General features: G+C 58.2%; 1 protein-coding gene across 1 annotated transcript; it reads right to left on the bottom strand.

Moving 5' to 3' along the window:
• Positions 1-234: 234 nt before the first annotated feature.
• Kmt2b (lysine methyltransferase 2B) lies at positions 235-20,536 on the bottom strand. Its single transcript, XM_035449341.1, has 36 exons — positions 19,929-20,536; positions 17,630-19,686; positions 17,339-17,452; positions 17,095-17,245; positions 16,564-16,843; positions 16,330-16,385; positions 15,811-16,089; positions 15,440-15,534; positions 15,060-15,158; positions 14,809-14,922; positions 14,304-14,450; positions 14,111-14,206; positions 13,624-13,741; positions 12,806-12,919; positions 12,507-12,691; positions 12,343-12,432; positions 12,127-12,231; positions 11,923-11,996; positions 10,882-10,997; positions 10,704-10,795; positions 10,480-10,617; positions 9,358-9,516; positions 9,070-9,190; positions 8,913-8,991; positions 8,646-8,806; positions 7,828-8,052; positions 6,263-7,562; positions 6,092-6,181; positions 5,902-6,008; positions 2,344-2,484; positions 2,188-2,262; positions 1,929-2,106; positions 1,625-1,732; positions 1,438-1,521; positions 904-1,033; positions 235-807 (listed from the first exon to the last, which is right to left on the bottom strand). The coding sequence occupies exons 2-36, from the start codon at positions 19,553-19,555 to the stop codon at positions 532-534; spliced, it is 7,623 nt and encodes a 2,540-aa protein (XP_035305232.1). The 5' UTR covers positions 19,556-19,686; positions 19,929-20,536; the 3' UTR covers positions 235-531.
• Positions 20,537-21,740: the final 1,204 nt, after the last annotated feature.

Here is a 21,740-nt window from a genome sequence, read left to right as displayed (position 1 = left end):
CTCACTAGCTACTGTGGCTTCCTTGGTTACAACGTGTCAAGTGGGAGCTTCCACCTGTCTCCAGCACCATACAAAAGAAGACAGCAGGGTGGCAAGATGGCTCAGTGGATAAATCGGCTTACCACAAAAGCCTGTGGTCCTCTATGGGCATGAGACAGCACATGCACGCACGCACGCACGCACGCACGCACGCACACCTGCACCGAGATAATAAAATCATGGGAAGACCACCTCTCCAAACATTGACAGACTTTATTGTGGGGGGGGATTCCCACCTGGGACCCCACCCTCTTAAATAAAAAAGTGCATAGAAAAGAAGGGACTTAGAAACCTTTGTACAATATCTACATCCTGGGTCCCCAGGGCAGGGAGGAGGCGATGGCGGGGGGCAGGCTGGAGGCAGGGCTCTGCCCCCTACAGGCCCATATCCACCACCAACAGGAGGCTCGGAGTGAGACACTGAGAGACTAGGGAGCCACAGGCCAGGGTGAGATGGCAGCGGGCACATGAGCAATCTGGGGCGGCCACGCCTCAGTTAAGGAAGCGACGGCAGCGCTTGGCGCCACAGTTGCAGGGCAGCTTGTTGCTGGCATCCTCAATGGGAAACTTGTAGTCATAGGTGAGCTCCTCACCTCGCAGGATGCGTCGCAGGGCAAAGATGACAATGTGTTTCTGGCCTTCCACATGGATGACGCGAGAGAAGCAGTTGGGCTCACACGAGTGGTTGATGAAGCGGGCAGCATTGCCGTGCATGGTGGCGTCCACCACGTCAAAGTCATCCATGCGGAACATGTAGCACCCGATACCCTGCAGGGAGGGGAGGGATGACCGAGGAAGGAATCGGCTGTCTGTCGCCCGCAGGCTGGCCCACACCCGCTCACCCCGTACCCTTCCGGCACTTACCTTTCCATCATAGAATTTCTCCCGCTTGTCAGTCAGCACAGAGCGAATGACAATGCCAGAGTACTCAATGACCATCTCCCCGGCGTCGATGTTGCGCTTACAGAACAGGCCTCTCCCGTGGATCGCTGATCTGCAGGGCAGATGTGCCATGGCAGAGTTCAGGAAGCCGGGCGGACAGACGGCAGACAGCTCTCCAGCATGGCAATATTCACATAGCATGCACACACACGCGTGCACACACAAGCACACACACACACACACACACACACACACACACACACACACACACACACACACACAGGACAGACGGCAGACAGCTCTCCGGCATGGCACATATTCACACAGAGACACGCGCGCGTGCACACGCAAGCGCGCACGCACGCACGCACACACACACACACACACACACACACACACACACACACACACACACACACACACAGGACAGACGGCAGACAGCTCTCCGGCATGGCACATATTCACACAGAGACACACGCGCGTGCGCTCGCACGCACACACACACACCCCACTAACCTGTAAACACCCACAGCCTCTTTGGACGTCTTTTTGAGATGGCGAAAGCGCATGGCCATGGGAAGTTCCAGGCTGGTGGCACGTCTGGTGGGGAGAGCAGTACCGCCTAAGCTGGCGCCCAGGAACACCACCCTGTCTAGCACCTTTCAGAGCAGGCCCAGCTCGCTCCTCAGTTTGCTCTGCTCACCTGGTGGACCGGAGCTGCACCTCATCCTCCTCCTCATCACAGGCGGCCCCCTCAGGGAGCACCCGATGTTGGGAAGCCAGGAAGTTAAACATATCAAAGGTACACTTCCTGCAAGAGGGAAGAAGGCGGGAGGTCACAGCCACTCCAGACGGATGCCGCCTGCTCATTTTCTGTCCCGGGCCAGTACTGCCAAGGGCTGTAGGGCTGAAGACAGCACTCTTCTGACATGAAGTCTGTGGCTTACTCTTCCACTTGCCTAGTGTCTCAGTTTCAATCTTTCTAGACTTAATTCTCAACCACTCACCGGAGATAGACCTCAGCCCGGGCAGCCCCATGGGGGTTCAGGGGGGGCTCCTCCTGACCCTCTCCCTGCTGGTGGTAGCGGAACTTATAGTGCTGGCAGCGCTGGGCCCCAGGCAGCTGCTCTGCCAGGAAGATGACAGCATCGTGATGGATGCCCAGAAGTCGCGCTCCACTCATTCCTGAGAACGGGGGAGGACAAAGCAATCACATGGAGGGCCCACCTTGCCCTTGCTCCCAGCATTCCTGGAGATATCTCTTACCACTAAAGGAGAGATGCCTGAGCCGAGCATGCCCTCGAGCCTCTTGCACTTTCTCAATCAGAGTTCTCCATGCCCCTGGAACGAGGGGCCAGAGCAATCACAATGAGGTCTGAACACTTTCCCCCCCTGCTACTGCTACCGCTACCCGCAACTCACCCTCCAAGCTCTCGGCCTCCACACTGAAGCCATCATCACTGCTGATCTCAAAGCGCAGGTGCGGACCAGCTCGTTTGGGAACCTGGTTTTCTTTGTCCTCTGGGGATGGAGGCTCCTCCTCAGAGCTTGAGGCCTCACCTGCTTCCGTGGGGAAGGAAAGAATAAGATCATCTTCCTGGACTCGAAAGCCACTGCCACCAGGCTAGTAATGGACATATTTGATCACAGCACTTGGGGGGGGGGGTGGCGGAGAGAACAAGGGCATGTTGGATCTCTGTGAGTTTGAGGCCAGCCTGGTCTACATAGTGAGTTACAGAGTAGTCAGGACTACATAGAAAGAGGCCTTGTCTCAATTCAGGGGGGGGAAAAAAAAAAAAAAAGGACCCAGTGCCCCTGATTCCCAGTGACACTAATCTCTCCCACCCCTGGGCACAAACAGATACAGGGACAGACGGTCCTCCTCCTGGTTCAATTACCCCACGAGTCCTGTGGCACTGATTTGGATGTTCTAAGGGGCCTGGAAAAACCTTTTCACACCATAGAGCAGCCGCACAGAAGCATGAAGGCCTGGGCTCTGCAGGCTCACTGAAAGCCAGCACAACATACACACCTATATACCTATGGCTATTCTGTGTCTGAAACAGACTTTATAGATCCTGGAGAATTACTGATATGAAGTACATAACGAAGGCAGCACTAGGAATTGAACCTAGAGTCATTATATCAACAATCTATGTACCCAGCTCATGCAGTGTGTGTTTACAGACAGTAAAATGGATAGGCTTAGACACACACATTCAACTACAAGCTACACTAGAAACCAAGGGTTCTCAACCTGGGGGATGTGACCCTTTCGGGGTCGCATATTAGATGATCCATAACAGCAGCAAAATACAGTTAAGAAGTAGCAATGACATAATTTTATGGCTGTGGGTCACCACAACGTCACCTGTATTACAAGGCTGCAGCATCAGGAAGGGTGAAAACCACGGTTATAAACTATATAAGGGACTTCTTGGGGACTGTCTATATTCATTTAGTTTTGTTGAGACAGGGTCTCAACTGGATTGTCCAGGTTGGACTTGAACTCCTGAACCCTTTTTTTTTTTTTTAAGATTTTATTTATTTATTATGTATACAGCATTCTGCTTCTATGCACACCAGAAGAGGGCTCCAGATCTCATCACGGACAGTTGTGAGTCACCATGTGGTTGCTGGGAATTGAACTCAGGACCTCTGGAAGAGCAGTCGGTGCTCTTAACCTCTGAGCCGTCTCTCCAGCCCCAAACTCCTGAACTCAAGAGACCATCCTGACTCAAACTCCAGAGTAGCTGGGACCAGAGATGTCACCACCTTCAGTCACAAATTGCAAAGGTAAAGCAAACAGGACTCCCGGTGTAGCAGACGTTAATTGTGACAAACGAACGGTTAAAGGGGACCCTGAGTCTGGGGCTTGAACACAGTGAAGGTAAGATTGCCGTCAAATGTCGTGGTGAGGACAGACACTTAGGTGAAATCAAGGATTCCTGGGACATGCTAGCTTAGAGCTCTCTCAGAAAACAGCCCCCTGCGACCTGATAGTGGAGACGGCTAAACAGCAGAGAGCAGACGAGTCCAGGGACGAGGCCTGGGCTGTAGCTGTCAGAACACAGTTAGGATTAAAAGCCTTGAAGTCCCAGAAAGCAGGCTGGGGGAGCCACGCACAAGCGCAAGGCCCGGGCCCTGAAGGTTGAAACGAGGCACGGCCAGAGGCGAGAGGAAAATGTGGGGTGCTGGAAGCTAGGGAGAGAAGAGCTTTAAGGAGCGAGCAAGGCCAGCCACTGTGTCTAAGGCAGGGTAGGGCACAAAGGCAGGAGTGAAACATGAGCCAGGAGCAAGACCCACACGCCCAGTCCATCAGGGCAGCCTTTCTCTTCACTGGCCAGCCCTAGTCAGACAGTCCTGACCCTGCAGCAGCAGTCAGGTCATCTGCAGGCCTCAGGGCCTTCCATTAATAACTCCTCCCCGCTTCTAGCGCTGCTTCCTGAATACGCCACAGGGTCAGCCAGAGCCCTTCCTTCCCTATTACTGTCTGCACGGCTTCTCAAAAGGGCAGGTACCGGAGCTGCAGAATGGACCTGTCTGGGCCCCCAGGAACAGAAAGTGCCCGTCATCATCCTCATGGCAGGCTGAAGCCTCCCAGTTAAGCAGCCTTAGTCCACTTGGCTCTCACTTGGTGCTCCTAGCCTAGCTCTACACAGCCAGAACCCAAACACCTGGACAGGACCGGGTCACCACAAATAAACCCAGTTTGCTCACCAGATTACTTGGCTATTCCAGGGAGTGCCCCAGAGACCTTCAGACAACCCCACTTTCTAGCAAACACTAGTCGAGCATCCGCCTATGATCCCAGCTGCAGGTATACATACCTGCCTGCCTGCCAGATCCTTCTCCCACCCCAGTCACCGCTCAGAGCCATCGCTGTCCTGCTGCCCTTCCCCCGCCTCAGCTTTGAAGCTGCGGCCGCGTAGCCTCAAGCTCTTTGACCTGCCGCCCTACCTCCTCCTCCTCAAGCTTAGCTCAACTTCTTGGCCAGCTGCCTGGGCTCTGCTCTGGCTCGTCACCAACCACTACCTTCACCATCCTACCTGCCTGATGTCACCTGCCCCTGCACCCTGCCAATGCAGGACTCACAGGCCTGGTCTGGTGGCTCACTGTGGCAGGTGAACAGCTGACAATTCCATCCCTGGCCCCTGGAACCTCATTTCCTGCCCCTCACTTCGGTTCTTGGGCTCTACCCTTCCTGGGTGATCCCCTGAGTTTTTGGCTTTACTAGGCACTAGCTTTTTGCCCAACCATCAGATGTACCCCAACACCAGCCCCAGGGCTGCACAGAGCCCTGCCATTTGAGCTTGTACATGGAGCTGTTTTTCCTTGATGTTTTGTTTCTTTTTGTTATGAGAGAGGGTCTCACTACGTGGCCCAGTCTCAACCAAATCTGGCTCAACCAGCATTACAAACACACATCACTAAACCTCATTCCTTTTCTCTTTTCTTTCTTTTTGTTTTGTTGCTGAGACAGGGTTTCTCTGTCTATCGCTGTCCTGGGACTTACTTGGTAGAGACCAGGCTAGTCTTGAACTCCGAGATCCACCTGCCTTTGAGTGCTAGGTGTGTGCCACCATCACCCAGCCACTAAACCTGATTTTTTTTTTTTTTTTTTTTTTTTTTTTCCGAGGCAGGGTTTCTCTGTGGCTTTTAGAAGCTGTCCTGGAACTCGCTCTTGTAGACCAGGATGGTCTCGAACTCACAGAGATCCGCCTGCCTCTGCCTCTGCTTCCCAAGTGCTGAGATTAAAGGTGTGCGCCACCAACGCCCGGCTTCTAAACCTGATTTCTAACACCCCTTCTGTTTGTGTCACAAGGCCAGGAGCTAGCTCCCTGCGGCCCTAGCACCCAGCTTTAGGCTTGTACCCTCAGAACATGCGCTGGTTTTGTCTGTCTCCCTGGTGTGCGCTGACTCAGGTTCACCACTGGGCCAAGCACAAGGAGGCAATAAGGGGGAAAAAGGGGTTTTTACCTGAATAGTGATGCCACTGCGACTCAAAGAGCAGGTCTGAGGGGCCATCAAGGGCCCGGGCAGGACCTTCTGGAAGTGGCAGCAAAGGGCACCGGTCCTGAAGGGGCCTGTGAAGAGAGACCTGTCAGGAGGCAAAAATTATTGGGAGGAGGGGGACCAGAGCCTCCAGGGAAGGGACCTGGCCACTCACCCAGGGCTTTCCTCCCCAGCAGGCTCCCCAGTATTGTTCAAGTCCAGAACCCCTCGCACTGTGGGCGTCTTCATCCGTACACGGCTGACCCTGCAGGAAGCACAGAAGGCCCAGCTGCCCTCTCCTGTCCTCTCCCCTGCCTGCCACGCCCCCTTCCCGAGACCCACATACCCACTGCCACTGATCCCTGGCACTTGATGGCTATCCTCCAAGGATTCTCCATCCTCATCCAGCCGGGGAGCTTTGTTTGGGGGAGGTGCCGGAGGTGACCGGCCAGAGAAGGTGGACACCCTCTTGACCCGGATGGCCTGGCGCGGTGGGCTGGGGGGCCCACTGCTGAACACCAGGGTTAGTGGGGGCGGGGGCGGAGGTGGGGCAGGCCGGACCACTCCTACCCCTACTACTGGTAACACACTGAGCAGGGGTCCTGGGGGCAGAGTCCAGGAGGCGGGGGCCGTTGGGGGAATGATAGGGGGCAGAGGTGGCTGCTTTACTGGGGGTGTGACAGGGTCACCCTCCCCAGCCATCTTCACAAATACTTGGCCTAGCTTGTTGACAAGGATGATCTTGGATGTAGCAGGTTTGGGGGGTTCTGGAGCGGGACCCAGACTCAATACCCGGACCCCTGGAGCCCCAGGAAGCCAGGCAAATGTCCGGGTAGGGTCAGCTGGGCTAGCGGGCAGACCTTGTGGGGGTTGGCTGCCATTAGCCAAGGGAGGTGCCGAAGGGAGAGATTCCTCTCTGGGACCAGCAGCCCCCTCCCCAGGACCCCCCAGGTTCTTCAACACAAAATCCACAATTTCTGAAGGCAAGTCTTCAGGAGGTCGGGCTCTGTCCCCTGCTGCTCCGATGACTCCACCCCGGCCCACTCCTGGTCCTGAGGGAGGAGTCCCCTGTCCCCGAGATTGCTGGACAGCCTCTGCCTCGCTGTCGGTGCCATCATCCACTCCATCCAGTTGCTCAATTCGGGGTGCTCCAGTGAGGGAGCTGGGAGCCAGGGCAGGGCTAGACACCACCGTCACAGGGAAGTGGACATAGCGAGTGGTGGGGCTGGCCTCCTCCTCTGAGCTGTCCCCTGGGCCTGCCTGGCTGCTCCCCACGGCCCCAGCTGCCACAATCTCTTCCTGGAAGGGCTCAGTCCCCAGCAGGCTGGCTGCGAAGTCCAGGTCAGCAGCACTGAGTGCTGACACCACCTCCATGTCTTCAAAGTCTGGGCCCAGGTCTTCAGGGGGTGGCAGAGGAGATGGGGCCAGGTCAGGGGGAGCCAGCTCCCCTGAGGTAGGTGTGAGGGCTGTGACTGAGGTAGACAGGGGCACCCTGAGCTGAGGGGAAGTTCTGAGAGGAGAGGAGGTCCGCCGGGATGGTGGTGGCCTGGTGGCCAGGGGGCTAGGACGGCGAGATCGCCTGGGGGGAGCTGGAAAGTCCGAGTCTCCCACTGTGGGGATGTGGTGCGTCAGGGAAGATGGACTTCCTGTGAAGAAACGGTCAGTGTCAGCCAGCAGCTCTACACTTCCTAGCTCCACTCATTCTTTTCGGTTTTTTGTTTTGGTTTTTTTGAGACAAGGTTTCTCTGTTCCAGACAACCCTGGCTGTCCTGGAACTCACTCTGCAGAGCATGTAGACTAGGCTGGCCTAGAACTCAGCCATCTGCCCGCCTCTGCCTCTTGATTCCAAGGCTTAAAGGAGTGCACCACCACCGCTAGCTGGTCTACCCATTCTGGGAACTATGTGCTTACCTGGGGAGGGCAGAGGACCAAATGAGACACCCCCTAAGGGCCTCCGAGATGGTGAGTAGTTGGGCACTTTGATTCGAGCCCCTGAGAAGGAGCGGGGGGTGGGAGGAGGGCCACTGCTTGGATCTGTCCGAAGAGGGGGATCCAGACTCTGAACGGGTGAGTGGTGTCCAGGGTCTCCAGGAATCAGGGGATCTGCATCTGGCAGGTTGTCATGATTGGGGGGCTCTGAAAAGGCAAGAATATTCTATCAGGAGAGCTGGGGGCTCTGTACCAAAACCTCCCAAAACATGCCCCTTCACGTCTGTGGAGAGATAGCTCTGCAGTTAAGAGCACCCGTTCCTCTTCCACAAGGCTTGAGTTCATTTCCCAGCAGCCACGGCAAGTGGCTCACAACCACTCCAGCTCTGGGAGATCTGACCCCCGTGGCCTCTGTAGGTTCATGTACACATAGCTGGGGAAATAAACCCATCTAGGCCCCAAACCTGACTTTACCACTGTTACTATAGAGATAAACTATTCATTCCCCTTGCACACAAATGCAGTGGAGTCTGTGTCCTTAGCAAGATCAATCAAACATTACAAGAGGACACAGCCCTCAGGAGGCCAGCTGTGAACACTCCTGTTCCCCACAGCTAGTAGCTGGTGCTCTTCCCTCACTTCCTGTGAAATGCTGAGCTCAGCCCGTTGCTTCTGTCATTCCAAGAAAGGGGAGAGTAAGTGCATCCTGAAATTTCTCAAGACAAGGAGAGTACGGGGTAGGGGTAACAGCTTTAAGAGGCCCCATGAGGGAATGGGGCGAGGCAGAAGCCAAGTGCTACCTGAGGAAGGGGTGGGACTATGCACAATGGTCTGGTTCTCCTCTGCTGCCTCCAGGTGGACCGGCTCCTCCCTCGGCCCCCAGGGGCGATACTCTAGAATTCGGCACCGATACCAGCAGCGCCTCCGAGCATCCACTGTGCTCCAGTACAGGCGGGAGCACCTAGAGCAGACAGGTGGACAAGAGTTAGGGAAACCTAGAAATAACACCCAGCCCTGGAGTGTCCGACCCCCCCCCCCCCCCGCCCCATGAGCCCCGCGGTGCTCACTGATAGCCAATGGGGAAGAGCCGACCCTCACAGTCTGAGAGATCAGACAGGGTGCCCAGGGAGTTGATTCTGATGGAGCCTATGGTACAAAGGAGAGGTCAGGTAGCGTAGGGCCAGGTGAGGTCAGTAGTAGTACGCAAGAGAGCAAGTGCCTTACCAATGAGTATATTGATGACATCTGGTTCAAGCCCAGTCAAGAACTTCCGCTTGAAGTTGATGCCCTCGAAGTCCACGTAGACGCGCCGGAGAACATCAAAACCGTCAGGGGTCACGATCTCCTGGGAGGCAGGAAGCAAATGGGGGTTGCTGGACTGGCAGAGGCTGGAGGGGTGTGAGGGAAAAGCTCTGTAGGCAGGGACTCAGCAGTCAAGGGCTTGGCCGACAGGACCATAGGGAGCCGTCAGACAAGAGGGGGGCGAGCCTCTGAGCCAGCACCCGGGCCCACCTTGCCATCTAGGAGGTCTGTGTGTTTCTGGCAGAAAACCTTCTTGTCATCCTGGAAGATGCAGTAGCTGGCCCGAGCGCACATGAAGTGGAAGTTGCTGAGACAGGAGGACAGGCAGCAGCCCACTGTGGCTCCAGGCTTCAGGCAGAGCTCACAGCGCTGTGAGAGGAAGGGAGTGCTGAGGGAAAAGCTATGTGGCTCAGTGTCACTGACAATCTGCACAGGCCCTGGTGGCCCAGCAGCCTCCAAAGCCTTCTCCAGCTATCAGGGCCAGGTGCACACGCTCAACCACCTCAGACACAGATGTGACATCTGAGGAAAGCTATCAGCTCTTACTGATTGGTACTTGCTATCTTAATACTAGTCAATTGAGACTCCACACAGGAGCACACAGTGAGGAAAGGTTTTCTTTTTCCTCCCCGCCCCCCTCTCTCTTTTGTTGTCGTTGTTGCTTGTTTTTTCGAGACAGGGTTCCTCTGTGTAGTCCTGGCTGTCCTGGAACTCACTTTGTAGACCAGGCTGGCCTCGAACTCACACCTGCCTCTGCCTCCCCAGTGCTGGGATTAAAGGTGTGTGCCACCAGTGGAAAAAGGGTTCTGAAGCTGACTTGACCAGGTCGAGGAGACTGCCTAGTAAGAGGGAGACGGCACTGTTTGGAAGGTGTCCCTACAAAGGTACTGTCAACAAGGTATGTAATTTCCATCTCTTGGGATACAGGCCTACCTAGATCAAGCTAGAGACAAAGCTGCCAATCATCAGTAACAGAGTCATGAGACACCAAATGGGCACTGAGGGAGCCAGACGAGGGACACATGCCTACAATCCCAGGACTCGGGAAGCAGACTGGGCTTTATGTGAGGACCAGGACAGCCAGGGCTGACTTTGTCTCCCCCACCACCCTCAAGAGGGTGTGTGGGGGGCGTGTGAGGGGGGTGTCTGAGAATATAGCTCAGTGCCTAGCACATGTGAGACCCTAATTTCAATTCTGAGCACCACAAGAAGGGTACCATGGAAGGACATGTCCCAGAGATCACTATGTAATAAAAGGTTAGTTCCACACTGAAGGAAGTACCAACCTGTGACCCCCAAGAGCTGCCCACCTCCCTGGGACCATGTCCTTACCATCTGCCTTCCTCGTGCAACAGCGGCATGGACATTCTTAAGGGAGCCGTCATTTTCCTCAAACACTTCAGCTGACCAAATGGCACAGTTGACATGCGTCCACTCATTCTGCCCAATGTACAGGAGCCGCCCCGCCTCCTGGGAGAAGAGGAGGAGTGGCAATGAGGGGGTGGGGGTTCCCCGGACCAGGCCCCACCACCTAGGGTTTGCATAGTAACCTTTACCTTGGAGTCAGCGTCCCCATACTTGAGACAGAGTGCGCACTGACGGGGGTCATCCAGGTGTGAGAAAGCAGCGGGGTCCTTGCTCTGAAAAGCTGCAGAGGATGTGGGGAAGAAAGCTTAGGAGTCAGGATCTAGAGCATGGCCCACCAATCAGGTTCCAGCCTCTGCTTCCTAGTACCTGCTGAAGGATCCCCTGGAGGTTGCCCAGATTCTGGGGTCTCTGATTCTTGCTGTCTCCACTGAGCATAGACGTGGTCCAAGGATGGGGGCAGCACAGCATTGGGGAGGACTCCGCTGTGGAGGCAGGGTTAGCATCTGATGTGCTCAACAAAGCCAATTCAACTGGAGCCCACCCACAGTTTAAGCCTTAGCATGCCGAGACTCCATTCCTCCATTCTCACGTGGATTTTCTCCCAAATAAGCCACACTCCTCTGTACTAGTCAGATGTGCTGTTCCTCACGATCCTGGAATACTGTGCCTCTCAGCCTCAGAAATTCCAGGACAATTTCTCTGATCCCTAGACTCTAGCAGCTTGTCTATCCGAGGCCCCCACATCTCCTGGGCTTCCATGTCACACCACTCTGACCACCTGGGGCATCAGTGCCTACCTACCCTCCAAAACATGAGTTTCCTAAATGCCTTCAAAAAGTAGAAACAGGGGCTGGAGAGATGGTTCAGTGGTTAGGAGCATTGACTGTTCTTCCAGAGGACCTGGGTTCAAATCCCAGCACCCAGATGGCAGCTCACAACTGTCACTAACTCCAGTTCTAGAGGATCAGACACCCTCACAGGGACATTCATGCCATACATGCAGGAAATGCACATAAAAATAATTTTCTTAAAAAAAAGTAGAAGCAAGGTCGGGCGTTGGTGGCGCATGCCTTTAATCCCAGCCCTCGGGAGGCAGGGGCAGTTCAAGGCCAGCCTGGTCTCCAGAGCGAGTGCCAGGATAGGCTCCAAAGCTACACAGAGAAACCCTGTCTCGAAAAACCAAAAAAAAAAAAAAAAAAAAAAAAAAAGTAGAAGCAAAGAGAGAGCTAACTACACACATACATCTTTGCTAGTCTGGAAGTAATTAGGAAAGCTTACCCTGGTCTCCACCACCCTCCTCTCCAGTCTTGACCGGACCCTGCTCCTACCCCAGCCCGATCCCTGGGAGCCCAGGTCCCTTTGCTTTTGACCTCACTGCTCGTCCCCTCGTTACTCAGCCTCGCTCACTTCGGCAGCCGGGTACTCCGTCGCCAATATTTAGGGTCATGGGCGTCGAACCAGCAGAACGCAGACTCTAGCAGCTAGGGAATGGGTTAGCAGGATGAGAAGCACTGCCTTCTCTCAGGAACAGGTGGGGGCAGGGTCTGAAGGATACATTCTTTGTCCCCCACGGCCACTCAAAGCATCCTCTAGCACCGCCCCAGCAGTCACCTTCAGAAGGAGTCCTTTCATCTGGCCCCCCGCCCGGCGCTCTGGGGGCTCGCCTTCTTCCGAGTGCCTCATCAAGATGGCCACCACGTCCTCCATGAAGCTGTGCTGTAAGGCAGCTTCTCAGTGTCTGAGCCCTGACCCCAGCCCCAGCCAAACCCAGGCCAGCGCTGCCCTCTTCTCAGGGTGGCCCCCTGCCCCTCCCCATGTCCCACTCACCACCGACTTATAGTGGCCTTCCTCAAAGCGCTGTCCCACAGCTTGCAAATCACAGGGTCCTGGGTGGAGCTGCTGCCCATCCTGCCCACACTGCAAATTGGGGAAGTCAGGACGGCTGATGCCGAGCCCAAGCCCACCCACCCTGCCCCTGGGGCCCCGCAGACCTGGGTGCACAGCAGCAACGGGCCCGCCACCTTGGAGCTCAACAGGCCCTGGAGCACCTGGCGCAGGCCTCCCTGCAGGGCCCCACTCAGGGCCTCTCTCCAGCGGGGCTGTGTCGCCCCGGCACACGGCCCACACGTGTACAGCACCGAGTCTGGCAGCCCAGAAAGGATCTCATAGTCTTCATCTAGAAGAGCCGACGGCAGAGGAGAGAGACAATGGGTTGGAAAGATGCAGGGCCTGTGATGGGGACCGGGCCCCCCAGGGCTGAGCCCGTGTCCCTCAGCACTCTTCTTCTCACCCGAGAGCCCCTCACACTTGGCGTGCACCCAGTGGTCACACTGTGCGCACTGCATCATCTTGCTCTCATAGTCATTGTCTTCATAGCAGCGCGTGCAAATCGGGCAGTAGTTCCCTGGGGGGGGGGGTGTCAAAGTCAGGAGCAGCGAGGGCTGAGCTCTATCTAAACCACATGCAGAGGCTACACAAATCTCTCCCAACTAACTACACAAGCTGCTTCCACTGTGCCCTCCAGTCCAAAAGCTGTCTGTGGACAAAGCCTGTTTGCTCTGTAGCCAACACCTTTCTAAAACACACACACACACACCAAAAAAAAAGAAAAAGGTTTTGCTAAACATATTGGGTGAACAGATGAAGCAAGCACTGGTCTTCAAAGTGCCCAGTGGAAACTTGGGGTTCTTCCTGGAGGGATCTTAGTGACTAGGTAGGTTCTCCAGGCCCTGTCCTCACACTTCTCAGGGTGGCTCTGCTCTGTGCTCATTCTCTGTATGCTGGAGGACTCTGGTTGAAGGTTACTGAATCAAACCGAAAGCCTGGTGCTGGAGGCCATGAGTGGGACCCTAGTACAGAGCCCGGCCCATTCCACCACAGCCCCCAGCCCTGTCCTGTTCTCCTGCCAGGTCCCACCTTCAGAGCCCGGCCCATTCCACCACAGCCCCCCAGGCCTGTCCTGTTCTCCTGCCAGGTCCCACCTTCAGAGCCCGGCCCATTCCACACAGCCCCCAACCCTGTCCTGTTCTCCTGCCAGGTCCCACCTTCAGAGCCCGGCCCATTCCACCACAGCCCCCAGCCCTGTCCTGTTCTCCTGCCAGGTCCCACCTTTCTCATAGAGCTCGGTGCACCTGGGGCAGAGGCTGTAATCTCCAGACCACTCGACGTCCCAGTTCTTGCCTGGAGTTGCCCCACAGCTCTTACAGCGCACACAGGCTGAGCAGATCTGGGGAGCAGGGTGGTATTAGAAGAGGGCTGGACATCAGGCTCAAGCAGACAAGACAGACAGACAGGAGAGATGGCGAGGAGGGGTGGAAGAAACAAATGAAGGATCAGTACAAGAACTGAAGAAGAAAGGGGAGAACTGGACCTCAGGGCAGGGTTCTGTGAGGCTGGGAATACGGAACCTATGAGCTCCTAAAACCCAGTCCTTCACCCTACAACTTGCCTAGTGTATACTCTGCAGAGGAAATGCTGCCTATCACATCCTCAGTCATGGCTAGCCCTTACATCCTTCTGGGAGCTTTGGCCTAGGTTAAATCTAAGGGCGGAACAAGTAGAATGCCAGAGCAAGGGACTCGGGCTCATCTCTCACCCAGTGGCGCCGTCTACGCGTGGCCCGGGTTGGGTAGCTAGGTCCTAGGCAGGCTGGGTGGTAAGCATGGCGGCAGCGTTCACATTCCAGGAGGTGCTGGACACAGTGGAAGAGAACGCAGTGTAAGGGAAGACTGCATAAGGATACCCACTCCCCCAAGGCCTCCTCCCGCCTTCGGCCGCCAGTGTCCCACCTTGGACCCACGGCCTTTGCGCCCACACACATGGCAGAACTTGCAGCGCCGGCAGCACCAGGTGTCTCGATGCTGGGGCAAGGGCCGTTCTGCCTCCTCCAGACAGAAGGGGTGGAAAGGATCGCAGCAGACTTGGCAAAAGACCAACTAGGAGGAGTAAGGAAATGAAGGACAGTATGAGGCTGGACAGCCAGGGGACGACCCCGGGGCAAATGGAGACTTGGAGGCCAGGACTGTCTTAGAGTGAGTGAGTGAGTGTGTGTGTGTGTGTGTGTGTGTGTGTGTGTGTGTGTGTGTGGTGTGTTTTCCAAGACAGGGTTTCTCTGTAGCTTTAGCGCCTGCCTTGAAAATTGCTTTGTAGACCAGGCTGGCCTCGAACCCACAGAGATCCGCCTGCCTCTGCCTTCCAAGTGCTGGGATTAAAGGCGGGCGCCGCCACCACCTGGCCTTTTCTTCTTCGTGTTTTTTTTTTTTTTTTTTTTTTTTTAAAAGGCAAGATACCAACCTCATGGAGGCCTTTGCTAGCACACAGCAGGCACACCATCGGTGGCCCCCCTGGCACAGAAGTAAGCACACTGAGGCCGCCCATAAGCCACACGTTCTCTAGGTCGCAATCCTCCTGGGGTAAGAGAAGACGACACAGGATTGGAAAGCAGCCAGGGACAAAAGTCAAAGTCACACTGAACGCCCTGCTTACTCTCGACACAATCAAGTTTCTTCCACCACAGGCCCTACAACCGGTCTTCATCCCTGTACCTTAAAATCCACTCGGACCCGGTGCACGCCATCAGGGGACTTCTGCTTTCCAGTCCAGCCATTGGGGAAAGAGGCAAAGGGGCCAGAGGCTAAAGCATCCTAAGGAGGGACATGGGGTTGTCAAAGGATGCCAACCCCACCCCTCTGCAGACTCCTCTCCTCACTGGCCTCCCCCAACCTGCCAGACCCTTCCTTTTGCCCAGATCCCACTTGGCTTTCCAGAAAGGCAAGGCCTGCCTCATCCCTCAGGACCTGTCCTCTGGTGAGGACACACCACGACACTCAGGTGTGCCCGTCACCCTGACTTGCCAGGTAGCTCCTGGAGAGCAGGAGCCATGCCTCACACAGGGCTTGGGGTTCTCGGAGCGGGCCGTGCTGACCTTGTCCAGGCGCCTTCGGGCCTTGAGCTGCAACACAGGCTGCAGGGTGGGTTTGCGGGGCCGGCTCTGCTCCTCAGGTTCTAGCACTGGCAGCTCTAGGCAGGACACAGGACAGCTGACCCTTCCTATGCTGGGCCCTCCAGCCCTCTGCACCGACATCCAGGGCTTCCTCCAACCAGGGCTCAGGAGGAAACCCTCCAGCGAGTGCCACACACCACTTGTGGAGCTGCGCCCCTAGAGCTACTTCCTCCTTGGTCCTCAGCTACCCTCTTGGATAGACTGAGGAGCCCTGTCCCTTCTAAACAAAAGGCAGAGGGGCCCTGGATTCCACCCCCAGAATGGCCAAAAGGAAGCGAGACATGAGAACGCACCATGTTCTCTGGGGGTTCGACGTCTTGGAGCAGGGGGACCCCCGGGCTCTGAGTCATCCGAGTCCTCGAAGACATCATAGGAGGGCCTCTGTTTGACGCAGCGTCGGGCTGACTTGCGCTGCAGTAGGAGGGAGTCCTGCTCCTCGGGCCCGGGAGTGGCCCCCACCTCCTCCCGGGGCCCCCCAGCTCCCGCCCCCCGGCGTGGGCCTGGAGGACCAGGGGAGGCCTCGGGAGATTCATCGGAATCCCAGGGCAACAGCGTCTTCACTATCGTCCGGCCTGTGGGAACAGGGGACTTGGTAGGATTTGAACTCAGCAAGGGACATGGGTGGGCACCAGGACAAAGAAAATCCAGACAGTGCTGCACAAAAGAGGGAATGCAGGAGAGATGCAAGCTTTGGTAGAGAGGGACACGGGGCAAACGCAAAGGCGAGGAGGCCGAGAGCAAAGAGAACGTGGCCTCTGCCACACCGCTATCTACCGAAGGGTTATGAAGAAATGCTCTTCAAACCTTATTACCTTTTTTTGCTAGCCGCTCCATCTTCCGAGCCTCTATCTTGTCACACTTCCGGTATCTGGGGAGGGGAGCAGCACGTCACCAGGGTAGGGGACTGGTGGTCTGGGGGAAGAGAGGAAGCTCTCCACAAGGATGCCAATCCCACTGCTCTGACTGGGCAGAAGAGGGGCTGGGGGAGGAGGCTCAGGTGACTGACAACCCGCGATGGGAGCAGAGGCCCCGGGTCAGCCACTTACACACAGCACTGCTTCTTAGTGTTGGGGCCCCCAAACTTAGGTTTATCCAAGCAGTTGACACAAGAGCCACAGTCCTGCACACGAAAGCAGCCACGACAGTGCCCGCAGCGAGCCATTCTCATTTTCTTGCCATGGTGAGATGGCAGTGACCGCCGTGGTGTGTGGGCCAAGGACCCTGCAGACCCTGTAGGCTCCAAGTCTCCCCCAGGCCCTGTGGATTCCACCTTTTCCCGCTGGGATCGGGATGGGACACTCTCAGTCTCTGATGCTGACGACGTATCTATTGTAGCAGGTGGGAGGAGACAGAGCCGCAGAGAGAACACTCGGCATCCCACCTTGCTCCCTCTTCTCCCTCCGCTGTCCCCCGTGACAGGCTCCAGGTACTCCGGAACTAACTGGGTTTCTTCAAGACCTAGCAGCTCTCCAACCCACTCGCCCCGTAAGCCCCATCAAATCCTTCTACTCGGTTCCTCGGTGCTCCTGCTCATGCACAACCCTGTCGCCAAGCATCCCACTCCACAAGGCCCCTACCCTCAGTGGCGAGGTCCTGCCGATCCCGCAGAGGGAGGGCACTGAGGCGGGGTACATCTTCAGGCACCATGGCCCGAGCCTGGCCCAAGGCCACAGCAGCATGACGGCAGACATGTTTGATTCGGGGGCCTTGCACAGGCGATTCAGGGCCCTGGGAGAGGAAAAACCAGGAAGAGGTGTGGGAAATTGCTCCCTAGGGTCCTGTAGCCAGCCTTCTTCAGAAGACCCTCCTCTCATGGCATACCGAGGCTCTCTCTTTCTTAGTGTCCATGGATTCATCTTCAGACTTGACGGAGCCTCTGTCTGGGGTCTGTTTGACAGTCCCCACAGCCTCCTCGGTTTGCACTGCAGGGCTTGGCTAGTAGGGGAAATGACAGGGTCAGGGGCTGCAGAGTGAGGAGCAGTGGGAATGGGGAAATCAGGAGAGGGCAGGGATGGAGCCAGGGCACAGGAAACAGGTGGAAATAAAGGGGAAAGTGGCCGAGCGTCCCTGCTGCGCACCGTCTAGGGAGACACAGCTCAAAGCACCACTCACCGCCATGGAAGCCGCGACTTTCTGCTGCTGCTGCTGATCGATCTTGAAGAGCTGCACCTTAGCTCGTTTAAGAAGGCTAAACATTTTTTCCTCCACCCCAGACAGTGGCAGTGGACCGAGACTGGCAACACGGGCCTTTTCCAGCGGTGGTGTGTGTTGCGGTGATGGAGGTGGCTGCAGCTGTGCCTGTGGCTGTACTTGTGGTTGCTGTGGCGGTAGTGCCTGGGGCAAGACCTGTGGGGGCTGCTGGAGCTGAGCCTGAACAGGAACAGGCTGCTCCCCGCTGCTCAGAGCTGGAGCCCCACTGGGGGGCACCTCAACCTTAACAGGAGTGGTGACCACAGGGACAAACCGAGGCAAGCTGAGGTGGTTGGTCCGCCCCACTGCCCTAGGCTCAGGCTCAGCTGGAGGGTCGTCAGCAGCAGGAGGCAGCTCTGGCTCAGGGGTTTCAAGAGCCCCAAGAGGAGCAGGAGGCGTAAGCACCGATTCATAGATCTTCAGGTGGGCTTCACTTGGGGTAAACTGAGGGGCCCGAAGGAGCAGGGGCCTCCGGGAAGGAGTGGCAGGGGTAGGTGGCGGGGACGGAGCTGGCGGAGATGGGGCTGGTGGAGGAGCAGGGGGAGGCGGTGGCAGCTCCCGGGTTAGCGAAGTCCAGCGAAATGTGGGTTCCCTTAGGATAGACCGCCTCTTCTCAGGGAGTGGGACTGGGGTGGATGGGGGGGTTGGGACACGAGGTGGAGAGGGGACTGGAACCGGCTCCTGGGGAGCGAGTGGGGAGGTGGCAACAGGAGGCCGAGCAATGGAAGCCTCCACCTTTGGAGGCTTGGGAGGGTCTTCGTCCATAAAGCGCCGGGGTGTCTTGATAACCCGCGAAGAGCGCGCACTCACCACAGGCATAATAAACTGCCGGATATTCTTCAGGAAGGTGGCACTTTTGGGGGCCACGGGAGGACTGTCTTCCAGAGGGCTCCCTGTGGCGGCGCTGGGGCTCGGAGAGGGAGAGAGGGTGCCCTCTGGACCTGACCGAGCAGCTTCCCGCTCTGCCCGCTGGCTAGGAGTCAGGGGAGGCCGGCCCCTCTTCCTAGAGCAAGTAGCTGGGACCACAGGACGAGGCGACTCTTCTTGCTTCTCTGAGGCTGCGTGTGGAGGGGGGGACACTGGGGGAGGAGGAGAAACCGGGGGTGGCAGAGGGGACGCTGGCGGTGGAGACAGTGAAGGGGCTGGGAGAGGTGGTGGCAGTGGTGAAGGGGCTGGAGGGGTCGAGGGTGGTGACGGTGACGGCGGCGGCGGCTTCGCCTCTTCCTTCTCCTTGACCAGCATCTCTTCCTCCTCAGTCACAGCCGCCTCAGCCTCCTCTTCTCTGTCCTCACTGCTGTCTTCCTTTTCTTCCTTCTCCTCGCCCTCCTCCTCCAGTTTCTGCTCTGCCTTCTTGCAGCAAGGCCCCCCCTCCTGTTCATCCTCATCTCTTCTTTGGGGGGCATCCTGCCAGCTCTCTCCATGTTGACCATGACCCTGACCTGATTCTAGTCCCTGGGACAATTGTCCCATCTTCACTTTTTTGGCCTTCGAAACAAACTTGATCATAAGGGGAAGTCCTCCTCGGCCTCTGCCCCTGCCTCCACGGCCTCCTCTCCCAGGCTGTCCTCCACGTTTGGGGGTTCCAGGTCCTGGTCCAGGCCCCTCCTTGCACTTCCAGCTGCCAGTTCTGTTCTTTACGGGAACCACGGGAGGCGGAGGCTCAGGTTTAGGGATTGTCACAGCCGCTTCTGCTACCACTACTGCTCGCTGCTTTTTCCGGCAGGGGCCTGCTGGCCGTCCTGGGGGCCGTCCCCGAGACCGACGGGGAGTGGAGGGCTCACATGCCCGGCTCCGGGGGGCTTGGGGTGCCTGGGCCCGCCGGAGAAGTTCAGTCAGTGCCTGCACCATTCGTTCTGTGCCTTCCTCACCCCGTTTCCGAGAAGGGGCCTTTGGGGGGGCAGGAGCCGCATCTGCTAGTCGAGGAGGAGGAGGAGGGGGGGTCGTCTTATGCTTTCGGCCCCGACCCCGGGGGGCTCGACCTAAAAGGAGAACAGTTGTGGGGAGTTGGGTCAAGCTGGCCCTGAGGACTTCATCAAAGCACCCCAGAGGGGTTAAGGTACCAAAGTCTTAGTTGTCTGTTTCCCCAAAAGCCCAGGCTAGCTTGGCCCCTGAACACAGGACACACTCAGTAGCGGTAGAAACTAGGTGAACCAAAGAGCTGACACAAAGGGTCAGAACATCCCCGCAAAACTAAAGAGGTAGAGTTTTCCCCATCACTCACCTCGCTGGGATCGGAGCGCAGAGCGCAGGGAACTGGGGGCCACATCTTCATCTGAGTGAAAACCCTGAAACTCCTGATTTAGGGGACCAGGGGTGAAGGGGAGAAACAGCAGTCAGTGCCAAAGCCCTGGGTCCACCTGGGCTTCAGGTGTTGAGGATATAACACTTAGCTACCACCTTAACCACCTTAACCACTCCCGCTTATTTACCAAAGAACTCGGCGGCCTGAGGCCAGGTCAGAGGGAATGAAGGTACAACGAATGCATGCTTGAACCAGACCATACCAGCACAGCCAGCCATCAGTGTGGCTCGCTGGCCCACAAGAAAACACTAGGGGGGTCTCCTCCAATTAAGCAGTAGGCACTACAATGAGGGCTAATTCCAACTATACAAAGTGGGTCCTTCACTGACAGCCCTTCCCTTTCGGGACATTCCTAAGTGGGAATGGGGAATGGGGGGCTGGGGGGGCTGAAAGGTGGAGCAGATGCTTTATCACATTAGAGTCCAGTCTGAGCCCTCAGAGGACTGCTCGCTCCTCCAAGCAATATAATCCACACACTCCTCCTCCTCCTCCTCCAAAAGGCTGAGGGGGAGCAACCATGACTCAAGACACCCCGCGTCCATCCTATCCCTCTTCAACCTGTGCCCGCAGCAGCAGCAGCAGCAGCAGCAGCAGCAGCAGCAGCAGCCTCCGCCGCTGCTCCTCCGAGTCCCAGAGCCCCAGGGCCGCGGGTGAAAGCGGCTCGTGGTGTCGCCGCGGACTGGGGAGGAGGCCCAAGGAGGCGACCCACCCACAGGTGAGAGCCCGTGCGGCTCTCCGTGGCCTCGGTGCACGCGGGCCAGCCTAGTGCTGTCAAGCCCCGCCGGCGGGGCCTGCACGCCCTGCGGCCTGCGCACCCACGGCTCTGCCGCCGCTGGCGCGGAGGGAGCACGGCCGGGATGGGGGGGGGGGACACACCGGCTGGGGACAGCGGCCGGGCCGCATCGGCTGGGGCCACCGGGGGGCCGGCGTCGGGCTGCCATCGGGTCGCCTCCGGCCACCCTCCCGTCGCCTCCCCGAAGCTCCCGCGCAGCCCGCTCCTCCCCCCCCCCCCTGCGCATCTCCAGGAGCCCCGGGCCCGGGCCCCGGGCCGGTGCACAGCCCCCTGCGCGGCCGCCGCGCCGAGCGCAGCGCGCGGGGGTCCGTCTCCCGCCGCCCGGGTCCGCCCCCGCCCGCCCGCCGGGCCCGGGCCCGGCGCAGCCGCCGGCGCCGCCCTCACCTCCTCCTCGACTCCCGTCACTGCCTCTCGTCCTCCGGCAGGCAGCCTCGGTTCGGGCCCGGGCCCCGGCCCCGGCCGCGGCCCGACCTCGCTGCGCGCGCGGCCCGGCGCACAGCCGGCGGAGGGCGGCGCAGGCCCCGGCGAGCCCCAGCAGACGGAGCAGGGCCGTCGTTCCTCCCCGGCCGGCCGCCCGCGCCGCCCGCCCGCCGCCGCCGCCACCCCGCCGCCGCGCCGCCGCCGCGCCGGAGGGCCACCCGCACTCTCTCGGCCCGGCCGCGCCGCCGCGGCCCCCGCCCCCGCCGGAAGCCCGCGGCCGCCGGGAAGCGGCCCCGTGCGGAGCCAGGCCCCGGGCAACCGCCGCCGCCGCCGCCGCCATCTTGGCACCGTGAGAGGGCCGGGGAGGCGGGGGGATGGGCGGCCCGTGGTGGAGGGCCGGGGCGGCCAGGGGCGGGCGGGGCGGCGCCGCGGCGGGGCGCGGCGGGGCGGGCGGCGGGGCGGCGGGCGGGCGGCCGGAGTCGGGGGCCGGGGCCGGGGGGCCGAGCCGGCCGCGCGCG

This window comes from Cricetulus griseus, chromosome 9 (assembly GCF_003668045.3).
Source record: "Cricetulus griseus strain 17A/GY chromosome 9, alternate assembly CriGri-PICRH-1.0, whole genome shotgun sequence".
Taxonomy (NCBI): domain Eukaryota; kingdom Metazoa; phylum Chordata; class Mammalia; order Rodentia; family Cricetidae; genus Cricetulus; species Cricetulus griseus.
Note: the sequence above shows the minus strand (reverse complement) of the source record. Positions and strands in the feature narration are given on the sequence as shown.

Excerpts from the sequence above, each read along its gene's own strand:
- Kmt2b (XM_035449341.1), bottom strand. The coding sequence starts at position 19,555 with ATGGTGCAGGCACTGACTGAACTTCTCCGGCGGGCCCAGGCACCCCAA. Across the intron at positions 12,920-13,623 it reads CACCGAGCTCTATGAGAAAG|GGAACTACTGCCCGATTTGC; the intron begins GTGGGACCTGGC and ends CCCCCCCCCCAG. Across the intron at positions 12,232-12,342 it reads AAGGCCACTATAAGTCGGTG|CACAGCTTCATGGAGGACGT; the intron begins GTGAGTGGGACA and ends GCTGCCTTACAG.